General features: G+C 43.0%; 1 protein-coding gene across 2 annotated transcripts in view; it reads right to left on the bottom strand.

Annotated features, from left to right (window-relative positions):
* LOC115153786 (nectin-1) overlaps nt 1-13,237 on the bottom strand; it is a 32,790-nt gene extending 19,553 nt beyond the window's left edge. For both annotated transcript variants that reach the window (XM_029699361.1, XM_029699362.1), the window contains exons 1-5: nt 12,366-13,237; nt 10,549-10,661; nt 10,353-10,469; nt 9,996-10,137; nt 9,270-9,387 (exon numbers count right to left, since the gene is read on the bottom strand). In XM_029699361.1, the coding sequence (XP_029555221.1) occupies nt 9,270-9,387; nt 9,996-10,137; nt 10,353-10,469; nt 10,549-10,661; nt 12,366-12,417 (542 nt within the window). In that variant the 5' untranslated portion in view covers nt 12,418-13,237. The remainder of the gene's footprint in view (nt 1-9,269; nt 9,388-9,995; nt 10,138-10,352; nt 10,470-10,548; nt 10,662-12,365) is intronic.
* Between the last annotated feature and the right edge of the window lie 205 nt (nt 13,238-13,442).

The following is a 13,442-nucleotide window of genomic DNA, read 5'->3' on the forward strand; positions in this document are numbered from 1 at the left end:
GCCCCAACAGATCCACAGATGATGCAATCTCTATTGCACTCCACACTGCCCTTTCCCACATGGACAAAAGGAACACCTAAGTGAGAATGCTATTCATTGACTACAGCTCAGCGTCCAACACCATAGTGCCCTCAAAGCTCATCACTAAGCTAAGGACCCTGGGACTAAACACCTCCCTCTGCAACTGGGATCAGGACTTCCTGATGGGCCACCCCCAGGTGGTAAGAGTAGGTAACAACACATCTGCCCCGCTGATCTTCAACACAGGGGCACCTCAGGGGTGCGTGCTTAGTCCCTTCCTACACTCCCTGTTCATCCACGACTGCGTGGCCAAGCACGACTTCAACACCATCAATAAGTTTGCTGATAACACAACAGTGTTAGGGCTGATCAATGACAACAATGAGACAGCTTAACCTGTTAGGGCTAGGGGGCAGTATTTACACGGCCGGATAAAAAACGTACCCGATTTAATCTGGTTACTACTCCTGCCCAGTAACTAGAATATGCATATAATTATTGGCTTTGGAAAGAAAACACCCTAAAGTTTCTAAAACTGTTTGAATGGTGTCTGTGAGTATAACAGAACTCATATGGCAGGCAAAAACCTGAGAAGATTTCATGCAGGAAGTGGCCTGTCTGACAAGGTGTTGTTGTTCTTGCCTCTGTTTATTGAAGACTGAGGATCTTAGCTGTAACGTGACACTTCCTACGGCTCCCATAGGCTCTCAGAGCCCGGGAAAAAGCTGAACGATATCGAGGCAGCCTCTGGCTGAAACACATTATCGCCTTTGAAAAGTGGCCGATCAGAGGACAAAGGGCTTAGGCGAGTGCCCGAGTCGACCCCATGATTTATTTTCTTTCATCTGTTTACCTAATTGCAGATTCCCGGTCGGAATATTATCGTTTTTTTACGAGAAAAATGGCATAAAAATTGATTTTAAACAGCGGTTGACATGCTTTGAAGTACGGTAATGAAATATTTAGAAATCTTTTGTCACGAAATGTGCCATGCGCGTGACCCTTATTTACCATTCGGATAGTGTCTTGAACGCACGAACAAAACGCCGCTGTTGGAACATAACTATGGATTATTTGGGACCAAACCAACATTTGTTATTGAAGTAGAAGTCCTGGGAGTGCATTCTGACGAAGAACACCAAAGGTAATCAAACTTTTCTAATAGTAAATCGGAGTTTGGTGAAGGCTAAACATGCTGGGTGTCTAAATAGCTAGCCCTGCGATGCCGGGCTATCTACTTAGAATATTGCAAAATGTGCTTTCACCAAAAAAGCTATTTTAAAATCGGACATATCGAGTGCATAGAGGAGTTCTGTATCTATAATTCTTAAAAAAATTGTTATGCTTTTTGTGAACGTTTATCGTGAGTAATTTAGTAAATTGTTAGTAAATTCGCCGGAAGTTTGCGGGGGGTATGCTAGTTCTGAACGTCACATGCTAATGTAAAAAGCTGGTTTTTGATATAAATATGAACTTGATTGAACAAAACATGCATGTATTGTATAACATAATGTCCTAGGTGTGTCATCTGATGCAGATCATCAAAGGTTAGTGCTGCATTTAGCTGTCTTCTGGGTTTTTGTGACATTATATGCTAGCTTGAAAAATGGGTGTCTGATTATTTCTGGCTGGGTACTCTGCTGACATAATCTAATGTTTTGCTTTCGTTGTAAAGCCTTTTTGAAATCGGACAGTGTGGTTAGATTAACGAGAGTCTTGTCTTTAAAATGCTGTAAAATAGTCATATGTTGAGAAATTTAAGTAATAGCATTTCTAAGTTATTTGAAAATCGCGCCACAGGATTCCACTGGCTGTTACGTAGGTGGGACGATTTGGTGCCACCTACCCTAGAGAGGTTAAAGGGAGGAGGCCAGAGACCTGGCAGCGTGGTGCCAGGACAACAACCTCTCCCTCAATGTGAGCAATACAAAGGAGCTGATCATGGACTACAGGAAAAGGAGGGCCGAAAAGGCCCCCATTAACATCAATGGGGCTGAAGTGGAGCGGGTGAAGAGTTTCAAGTTCCTCAGTGTCCACATCATCAATGAACTACATGGTCCAAACAAACCAAGACAGTCGTGAAGAGGGCACGGCAACACCACTTCTCCCTCAGGAGACTGAAAAGATTTGGCATGGGTCCCCAGATCGTAAAAAGTTCTACAGCTGCACCATCGAAAGCATCCTGACCGGTTACTTCAACGCCTGATATGGCAACTGCTCGGCATCTGACCGTAAGGTGCTAAAGAGGGTAGTTCGTAGGGCCCAGTACATCACGGGGGCCAAGCTTCCTGGCATCCGGATGTTGTATCCAAGTTTACATATACTAAGGTTGGAGTCACTAAAACTCATTTTTCAACCACTCCACAAATTTCTTGTTATCAAACTATAGATTTGCCAAGTCGGTTAGGAAATCTACTTTGTGCATGACACAAGTAATTTCTCAAACAATTGTTTACATTCAGATTATTTCACTTATAATTCACTGTATCACAATTCCAGTGGGTCAGAAGTTTACATACACTAAGTTGACTGTGCCTTTAAACAGCTTGGAAAATTCAAAAAAATTATGTCATGGCTTTGGAAGCTTCTGATTGGCTAATTGACATAATTTGAGTCAATTGGAGGTGTACCTGTGGATGTATTTCAAGGCCTACCTTCAAACTCAGTGCCTCTTTGCTTGACATCATGGGAAAATCAAAAGAAATCAGCCAAGACCTCAGAAAAATTATGATGGACCTCCACAAGTCTGGTTCATCCTTGGGAGCAATTTCCAAATGCCTGAAGGTACCACGTTCATCTGTACAAACAATAGTACGCAAGTAGAAACAACATGGGACCACGCAGCCGTCATACCGCTCAGGAAGGAGACGCATTCTGTCTCCTAAAGATGAACGTACTTTGGTGTGAAAAGTGCGAATCAAACCCAGAACAACAGCAAAGGACCTTGTGAAGATGCTGGAGGAAACAGGTACAAAATAATCTATATCCACAGTAAAACGAGTCCTAAATCGACATAACCTGAAAGGCCGCTCAGCAAGGAAGAAGCCACTGCTCCAAAACTGCCATAAAAAAAGCCAGACTACGGTTTTCAACTGCACATGGGGACAAAGATCGTACTTTTTGGAGAAATGTCCTCTGGTCTGATGAAACAAAAATAGAACTGTTTGGCCATAATGACCATCAATATGTTTGTAGGAAAAAGGGGGAGTGTCACGGCTTTTTGAAAGACCGGACCAAGATGCAGCGTTTTCGTAGTTCCACATGTTTTATTTAAATCAGTGAAACCGAATGCAACAATTAACACTTTAAGTAAATACAAAACAACAAACCGTGACGCTGTAGGAACATAAACTTCAAGAAGAACAATCACCCACAAACACCTGTGGGACAAACCTAAACTTAAATAGGACCTCCAATTAGAGACAACGACAACCTGCTGCCTCTAATTGGAGGTCATGCCAAATAACACCAACATAGAAATACAAACCTAGAACCAAAACATAGACATACAAAAACCATACAAACACCCCCTGTCACGCCCTGACCTAATCTACCATAGAAAATAACACTCACTATGGTCAGGACGTGACAGGGAGGCTTGCAAGCTGAAGAACACCATCCCAACCGTGAAGCACGGGGGTGGCAGCATCATGTTGTGGGGGTGCTTTGCTGCAGGAGGGACTGGTGCACTTCACAAAGTAGATGGCATCATGAGGGAGGAAAATTATGTGGGTATATTGAAGCAACATCTCAAGACATAAGTCAGGAAGTTAAAGCTTTGTCGCAAATGGGTCTTCCAAATGGACATTGACCCCAAGCATACTTCCAAAGTTGTGGCAAAATGGCCTAAGGACAACAAAGTCAAGGTATTGGAGTGGCCATCACAAAGCCTCAATCCTATAAAAAATTTGTGGGCAGAACTGAAAAAGCGCATGTGAGCAAGGAGGCCTACAAACCTGATTCAGTTACACCAGCTCTGTCAGGAGGAATGGGCCAAAATTCACCCAACTTATTGTGGGAAGCTTGTGGAAGGCTTCCCAAAATGTTTGACTCAAGTTAAGCAATTTAAAGGCAATGGTACCAAATACTAATTGAGTGTATGTAAACTTCTGACCCACTGGGAATGTGATGAAAGAAATAAAAGCTGAAATAAATCATTCTCTCTACTATTATTCTGACATTTCACATTCTTAAAATAAAGTGGTGATCCTAACTGACATAAGACAGGGAATTTTTACTAGGATTAAATGTCAGGAATTGTGAAAAACTGATTTGAAATGTATTTGTCTGAGGTATATGTAAACTATTTGTCTAAGGTGTATGTAGACTCCAACTGTATATACTAGGCGGTGTCAGAGGAAGGCGGTACTAAGCGGTATCAGAGGAAAAAAATGTCAGACTCCAGTCACCCCAGTACCAAGCGGTCAAGTCTAAGACCAAAAGGTCTCCTTAACAGCTTCTACCCCTAAGCCATAAGACTGCTGAACAATTAGTCAAATGGTCACGCAGACTATTTACATTGACCTCCCCCCCTTTGTTTTTACACTGTTTATTATCTATGCATAGTCACTTTACAAATTACCTCACCTAACCTTTACCCCCACACATTTTATTTAACTAGGCAAGTCAGTTAAGAATAAATTCTTATTTACAATGACGGCCTACGACAGCCAAACCCTAACCCAGACAACACTGGGCCGATTGTGCAGCACCTTATGGGACTCCCAATAATGACAGGTTGTGATACAGCCCAGAACCGAACCAGGGTCTGTAATGATGCCTCTAACACTGAGATTCAGTGCCTTAGACTGCTGCGCCACTCAGGAGGCCAAAGGTACATTGACAAATGTACCAGTACCCCCTATATATAGCCTCGTTATTGTTATGTCATTTTCTTGTGTTACTTAAAAATAAAAAAATCTAATTTAAAAAAATGGCCTTTAGTTTATTTTCTTAACTCTATTTATTGAACTGGATTGTTGGTTAAGGGCTTGTAAGCATTTCATGGTTATGTCTACAGCTGTTGTATTCGGTGCATGTGACAAATAAAATTTGGTTTGATTTGATGTTTCTGGCAAATGCAACACAACACATCCCTGAGTACCACTCTTCATATTTTCAAGCATAGTGGTGGCTGGATCATGTTATGGGTATGATTGTAATTGTTAATGACTGGGGAGTTTTTCAGGATAAAAAAAATAAAACGAATGGTGCTAAGAACAGGCAACATCCTAGAGGGAAACCTGGTTCAGTTTGCTTTCCACCAGACACTGGGAGATGATTTCACCTTTCAGTAGGACAATAACCTAAAACACAAGGCCAAATCTACACTGGAGCTGCTTACCAAGAAGACAGTGAACGTTCCTAAGTGGCTACTTGAAAATTAAATCTACTTGAAAATCTATGGCAACATCTGAAAATTGTTGTCTAGCAATGATCACAACCAGTTTTGAAAATAATAAAGGGTAAATGTTGCACAATCCAGGTATGGAAAGTTCTTAGAGAATTACCCAGACAGACTCACAGCTGTAATCACTGCCAAATGTGCATATACAAAGTATTGCATCAGGGGTGTAAATACTTATGTCAATTATATATTTCTGTATTTAATTTACATATGAGTTCTGTTATACTCACAGACACCATTCAAACAGTTTTAGAAACTTTAGAGTGTTTTCTATCCAAATCTACTAATTATATGCATATTCTAGTTTCTGGGCAGGAGTAGTAACCAGATTAAATCGGGTACGTTTTCTATCCGGCCGTGAAAATACTGCCCCCTATCCCAAACAGGTTAACGTTAGAAGCCTCCTCCCTAAGTTTGTTTTATTCACTGCTTTAGCACACTCTGCCAACCGAGATGTCCTAGCCATGTCTGAATCCTGGCTTAGGAATTCCACCAAAAACTCTGAAATCTTCATCCTAACTACAACATTTTCAGACAAGACAGAACGGACAAAGGGGGCGGTGTTGCAATCAACTGCAGAGATAGCCTGCAGAGTTCTGTCTTACTATCCAGGTCTGTACCCAAACAATTTGAACTTCTACTTTTAAAAATCCATCTCTCTAAAAACAAGTCTCTCACCGTTGCCGCCTGCTATAGACCACCCTCGGCCCCCAGTTGTGCTCTGGACACCATATGTGAACTGATTGCCCCCCATCTATCTTCAGAGCTCGTGCTGCTAGGTAACCTAAACTGGGACATGCTTAACACCCCAGCCATCCTACAATCCAAGCTTGATGCCCTCAATCTCACACAAATGATTAATGAACCCACCAGGTCCCACCCCAAAGCCGTAAAGACGGGCACCCTCATAGATATCATCCTAACCAACTCGCCCTCTAAATACACCTCTGCTGTTTCCAATCAAGATCTCAGCAATCACTGACTCATTGCCTGCATCCGTAATGGGTCAGCAGGCAAACGACCTCCACTCATCACTGTCAAACGCTCCCTGAAACATTTCAGCGAGCAAGCCTTTCTAATCGACCTGGCCCGGGAATCCTGGAAGGATATTGACCTCATCCCGTCAGTAGAGGATGCCTGGTTATTTTTTTAAATGCCTTCCTCTCCATCTTAAATAAACATGCCCCATTCAAGAAATTTAGAACCAGGAACAGATATAGCCCTTGGTTCTCTCCAGACCTGACTGCCCTTAACCAACACAAAAACATCCTGTGGCGTTCTGCATTAGCATCGAACAGCCCCCGTGATATGCAACTTTGCAGGGAAGTTGGAAACCAATATACACAGGCAGTTAGAAAAGCCAAGGCTAGGTTTTTCAAGCAGAAATTTTCTTCCTGCAACACAAACTCAAAAAAGTTCTGGGACACTGTAAAGTCCATAGAGAATAAGAACACCTCCTCCCAGCTGCCCACTGCACTGAGGATAGGAAACTCTATCACCACCGATAAACCCACTATAATTAATAAATTTATTATAATTAATAATAATTGAGAATTTCAATAAGTATTTTTCTACGGCTGACCATGCTTTCCACCTGGCTACCCCTACCGCAGTCAACAGCACTGCACTCCCCACAACTACTCGCCCAAGCCTTCCCCATTTCTCCTTCTCCCAATCCATTCAGCTGATGTTCTGAAAGAGCTGCAAAATCTGGACCCCTACAAATCAGCCGGGCTAGACAATCTGGACCCTTTCTAAAATTATCTGCCGAAATTGTTGCAACCCCTATTACTAGCCTGTTCAACATCTCTTTCGTGTCGTCTGAGATTCCCAAAGATTGGAAAGCAGCTGCTGTCATCCCCCTCTTCAAGGAGGGGACACTCTTGACCCAAACTGCTACAGACCTATATCTATCCTACCCTGCCTTTCTAAGGTCTTCGAAAGCCAAGTCAACAAACAGATTACCGACCATTTCGAATCCCACCGCACCTTCTCCGCTATGCAATCTGGTTTCAGAGCTGGTCATGGGTGCACCTCAGCCACGCTCAAGGTCCTAAACGATATCGTAACCGCCATCGATAAGAAACAATACTGTGCTGCCGTATTCATTGACCTGGCCAAAGCTTTCGACTCTGTCAATCACCACATCCTCAACGGCAGACTCAATAGCCTTGGTTTCTCAAATGATTGCCTCGCCTGGTTCACCAACTACTTCTCTGATAGAGTTCAGTGTGTCAAATCGGAGGGCCTGTAGTCCAGGCCTCTGGTAGTCTCTATGGGGGTGCCACAGGGTTCAATTCTTGGGCCAACTCTTTTCTCTGTATACATCAATAATGTCACTCTTTCTGCTGGTGAGTCTCTGATCCACCTCTACGCAGACGACACAATTCTGTATACTTCTGGCCCTTCTTTGGACACTGTGTTAACAACCCTCCAGACAAGCTTCAGTGCCATACAACTCTCCTTCCGTGGCCTCCAAATACAAGTAAAACTAAATGCATGCTCTTCAACCGATCGCTGCCTGCACCTGCCCGCCTGACTAGCATCACTACTCTGGACGGCTCTGACTTAGAATATGTGGACAACTACAAATACCTAAGTGTCTGGTTAGACTGTAAACTCTCCTTCCAGACTCACATCAAACATCTCCAATCCAAAGTTAAATCTAGAATTGGCTTCCTATTCCGCAACAAAGCATCCTTCACTCATGCTGCCAAACATACCCTCGTAAAACTGACCGTCCTACCAATCCTCGACTTTGGCGATGTCATTTACAAAATAGCCTCCAATACCCTACTCAATAAACTAGATGCAGTCTATCACAGTGCCATCCGTTTTGTCACCAAAGCCCCATATACTACCCACCACTGCGACCTGTACGCTCTCGTTGGCTGGCCCTTGCTTCATAATCGTCGCCAAACCCACTGGCTCCAGGTCATCTACAAGACCCTGCTAGGTAAAGTCCCCCCTTATCTCTGCTCACTGGTCACCATTGCAGCACCCACCTGTAGCACGCGCTCCAGCAGGTATATCTCTCTGGTCACCCCCAAAGCCAATTCCTCCTTTGGCCGTCTCTTCTTCCAGTTCTCTGCTGCCAATGACTGGAACGAACTACAAAAATCTCTGAAACTGGAAACACTTGTCTCCCTCACTAGCTTTAAACACCAGCTGTCAGAGCAGCTCACAGATCACTGCACCTGTACATAGCCCATCTATAATTTAGCCCATACAACTATCTCTTCCCCTACTGTATTTATTTATTTATTTTGCTCCTTTGCACACCATTATTTCTACTTTGCACTTTCTTCTACTACAAATCTACCATTCCAGTGTTTTACTTGCTATATTGTATTTACTTTGCCACCGTGGCCTTTTTTGCCTTTACCTCCCTTATCTCACCTCATTTGCTCACATTGAATATAGACTTATTTTTCTACTGTATTATTGACTCTGTTTGTTTTACTCCATGTGTAACTCTGTGTTGTTGTATGTTGTCGAACTGCTTTGCTTTATCTTGGCCAGGTCGCAATTGTAAATGAGAACTTGTTCTCAACTTTCCTACCTGGTTAAATAAAGGTGAAATAAGAAATACATTTTAAAAAATCACATCTCCTGTCTTAGGCCTCCTGAACACTACACGGTTTTACAATCATAACATCGGAGTACCTCTGGGTACTGGGTATCGGTGAAAGGAGTACACCTAGCGACACTACCTTGGTAGAGTCATTCAATCGCTAACCCTAACCAATCCTTACCTATTCCACAGATTTTTCCATCTATTTGAAATGTTACTCTGTGAGAGCTGTTTACACACAAACAAACACACACAGTGGCTTCCCACCTGATGGTTCCTGGAGGCTTCCCATTGGCCGAGAGGCAGGTGGCGACCGGCGTCTTCAGATTGGATGACCGAGCTACCAGTGTGGGTGTTGACAAACTCATCTGGGTCAAAGGTCGAGCTGGACCAACAACAAAATCACAACTTGGCCAAACACAGCACAGCAACAGTTTGTCAAATCACAGCACAGCAACATAGCTGCTAGACACATAATTTGACTTACAGGAAATGTGGTGTACAGGCCCCAAGGATATCACATGACATATTACACAGGCCGGGATTCAATCATTATACATTCCTCAGGCCAGGATTCAATCCTATCATTGGTTGTAGACAATGTGGCTTTTAAAGTCAATTTTTAATAGCGGAGGTGCATAAAGATGGGATCCCCATGCACTTAACACAAATTCCTCATTTTGATAAATTCACCATATTGTACATTGGGTTAGGGTTATTGCTCTCTATTACTCTTTTTTGTTGTGTGTTCATTAGCACAGTATACATGATCCCAATTTCATCTTCAAGACTCAGTGAATAGTGCTAAAACAAGGACGTCATATCTGAATTCTGCCATATTTATGCGCATTCACCATTGAGCCAACATACTGAAAGCAGCATTGACCGTGAATGCAATCTCTGTGAACGCAGAAACATTGACCTATATTCAATCAGATTGAGAGTTAACCCGTGTTGGCCGACATCCGCATAGTGACTGTGTTGTGGTCTTACCGTAGACTGTGAGGTTGACTGTGTTTTCGCGGTTGCCAGCAGGGAAGGTAGTGTATTCACAGATGTATCTGGCCTCGTCAGACAGTCGCAGAGACGAGAGGGTCAGAGTGGTGTCCTCCAGGGACGGAGTTCTCCTCCGCACCTTAACATCAGAGCCATATATTTAGAGACCAACCACAACCACAACACAACCCATCCACAACCACAACGCAACCACAATCCAACCACAACCCAACCACCACACAACCACCACACAAGCACAACACAACCACAAAACAACCTCAACACAACCATAATGACAACCACAAGACTGCATGGCAAGGTTAGAACACAACCACCACACCACATCATCCTCACCACAGGGTTTTTGAAGCTGACTCTGTCTTTGAAGGGCGGAGCTACAGACACGCCTAGAGACGGGTTAGCTATAGCCACGTTCTGTTTCTTTCCATTAATCACCTTCTGCCATGTCACCTGGAGGGAGGGAAGAATTCAAGGCAAAGTTCTTGCAGATGTTGTATTGATTGCATGTGTGTGTGTGTGTGATGGTTACCTGTGAGATCTTGACAGGTGGGATGCTGTTGATAAAAATACATGGTAGATCCACCTTAGAGCCCACGTACCCTGACTGTCCGGCTTCCATCTGGACTGACTGACCACACACACCTAGGACACACAATACACACAGAAGTTAGATACACTGCTGCTCAGTTAAATGGGGTTACGGTTAGGGTCACACACACGTACACATACGCCGTCACCCAGTGGGATCAGGCCAGCTCTGTAGCTGAGCTCATTAGGGTTAGGTTTAGACCTACGCTTTGGGTGAGGAACAGAGATGAGCACAGCCTACCTGTCTGACACACACACACACACACTCATTGGGAAAATAGAGCATGTAGGAAAGGAAAGAGAGAAAGAAGATAGTCAGAGAGAGAGATAGAGAGGGAGAAGGGGAGAGAGATAGAAAGATATATATATATATATATATATATATATATATATAGAGAGAGAGAGAGAGAGAGAGAGAGAGAGAGAGGGATTAACTGTTTAATCTCTAGTCTGTGATTGACCTGGAATGAGAGGCTGTTTGTCTTACTGACCATGTGACCTACTACACACACGCACGCAGACACACACTTTAAAAAATATACTGGAAATGAACTAAGAGGTACTAACGGTAGCACTTTGATGAATAACTACTAGATATTGATAACTCTGCTCTTACTTCAAAATGTAAAAAAATGATTCTCTGTACAGCCTAAACTTTCCTTTATGATCCAACTTCCAGCTAGCTAACAGATAGCTAACAGTTAGCTACCAGCTAACTACCAGGTAACCAACAGCTAGCTAAGAGCTAACTAACAGCTAACTAAATGCTAACTAACACCTAACTAAACGCTAACTAATAGTTAGTTACCAGCTAACTACCAGCTAAATAACAGCTAACCAACAGCTAGCTAACAGACAGCTAACTAACACCTAACTAAACGCTAACTAATAGTTAGTTACCAGCTAACTACCAGCTAAATAACAGCTAACCAACAGCTAGCTAACAGACAGCTAACTAACATCTAACTAACAGCTAAATAACAGCTTATAAACAGCTAACTAACAGCTACCACCTAGCTACCAGCTAACTAACAGCTAACTAACAGCTACCACCTAGCTACCAGCTAACTAACAGCTAACTAACAGCTAGCCAACAGCTAACTACCATGTTGTTAACAGCTGAGTAAAAGCTATCTAACAGTTAACCAACAGATAGCTTCCAGCTTGCTAACACAGCAGCAGAGTAGCAACACATACCAGACATTTCTTAAATCTGATAAAGGCAGAAAAATTATTTTAGGCTGAAATGTTTATTTTCAAAGTGTTTTGTGTGTGCGTGTGTGTGTGTTTGGCCCAGATACGGTCTGCTTCCACTTCTACTCTGCCAAATTGATTGTAATCTGTTGGACTATTTGGATATGTAGTGTGTGTGTGATCTCTGGCACTGTCAGCATGAGTAGTGTGTGTTGGAGAGCGTTCAAGAGGAGCTCAGGGATTACATGTTTCATCTGTGTTCTGGAACCAGAGCGATATCAACAGACAGGCAGGCAAACAGACAGACAGAATACAGACCTACGTGTGTGTGTGTGTGTGTGTGTGTGTGTTAGTGTGCATGTGTCTGTCTGTATGTGTGTGTAATATATTGTTTATGTATAGAAGTGTTCATGTGGTGCAGCAGCGGTTCTCAGAGTTAAACCCGATGGAACACCAGAGGATAAGGTGTGATCTTAATTTACAGATTGAAGATGTATGCTGTAGGATGAACCAACTCTCTGATGGTAGGGTTATGGTTAGAGGGTAGACTAGAGGTTATCTCACCTTTAATAACACATGTTGCTGTCAGGAATATCCACAACACAGAATTCTCCATGACAACTCCACTGGCGCCACCTTCCTTGTAGTTCCAACAGAATAGTTCCGATAGAATAGTTCCGATAGAATAGATAGAATAGTTCCAACAGAATAGTTCCGACAGAAGAGTTCCGACAGAAGAGTTCCGACAGAAGAGTTCCGACAGAATAGTTCCGACAGAATAGTTCCGACAGAATAGTTCGAATAGAATATTTCCGCTAGAATAGTTCCGATAGAATAGTTCCGATAGAATAGTTCCGATAGAATAGTTCCGATAGAATAGTTCCGACAGAATAGTTCCGACAGAAGAGTTCCGACAGAATAGTTCCGACAGAATAGTTCGAATAGAATATTTCCGCTAGAATAGTTCCGATAGAATAGTTCCGATAGAATAGTTCTAACAGAATAGTTGCAGCTTGCTGTGTAGCGTTGGATAATAGTTTCAGCTTGCTGTGTAGCGTTGGATAATAGTTTCAGCTTGTTGTGTAGCGTTGGATAATAGTTTCAGCTAGTGACTGCTTGTTGTGTTCTTAGCTGGTAGTCGGTAGTGAAATGAACTCCTGTCGCAGCTTGTTGTCAGTTGTTAGTTGTGTGTTGGTAGTTGCTGCTTGTTGTGTATTCATTGTTGCAGCTTGCTGTGTAGCGTTGGATAATAGTTTCAGCTTGCTGTGTAGCGTTGGATAATAGTTTCAGCTTGCTGTGTAGCGTTGGATAATAGTTTCAGCTTGCTGTGTAGCGTTAGTCAATCGTTTCAGTTTGCTGTGTAGAGTTAGTCGGTAGTGAAATGAACTCCCTGCAGCGAAGCGGCCAGGCAGACGGGGCTAAAGCTGCTTAGTGGTGGACAGATTACTGAGTTACACTCACACACAATCTCCCCGATACACACACACACACACACACACACACACACACACACACACACACACACACACAATCTCCCCGATACACACACACACACACACACAATCTCCCCGATACACACACACACACACACAATCTCCCCGATACACACACACGCACACACACACACACACACACACAATC

The sequence above is a fragment of the Salmo trutta genome, chromosome 19, assembly GCF_901001165.1.
Source record: "Salmo trutta chromosome 19, fSalTru1.1, whole genome shotgun sequence".
NCBI lineage: Eukaryota > Metazoa > Chordata > Actinopteri > Salmoniformes > Salmonidae > Salmo > Salmo trutta.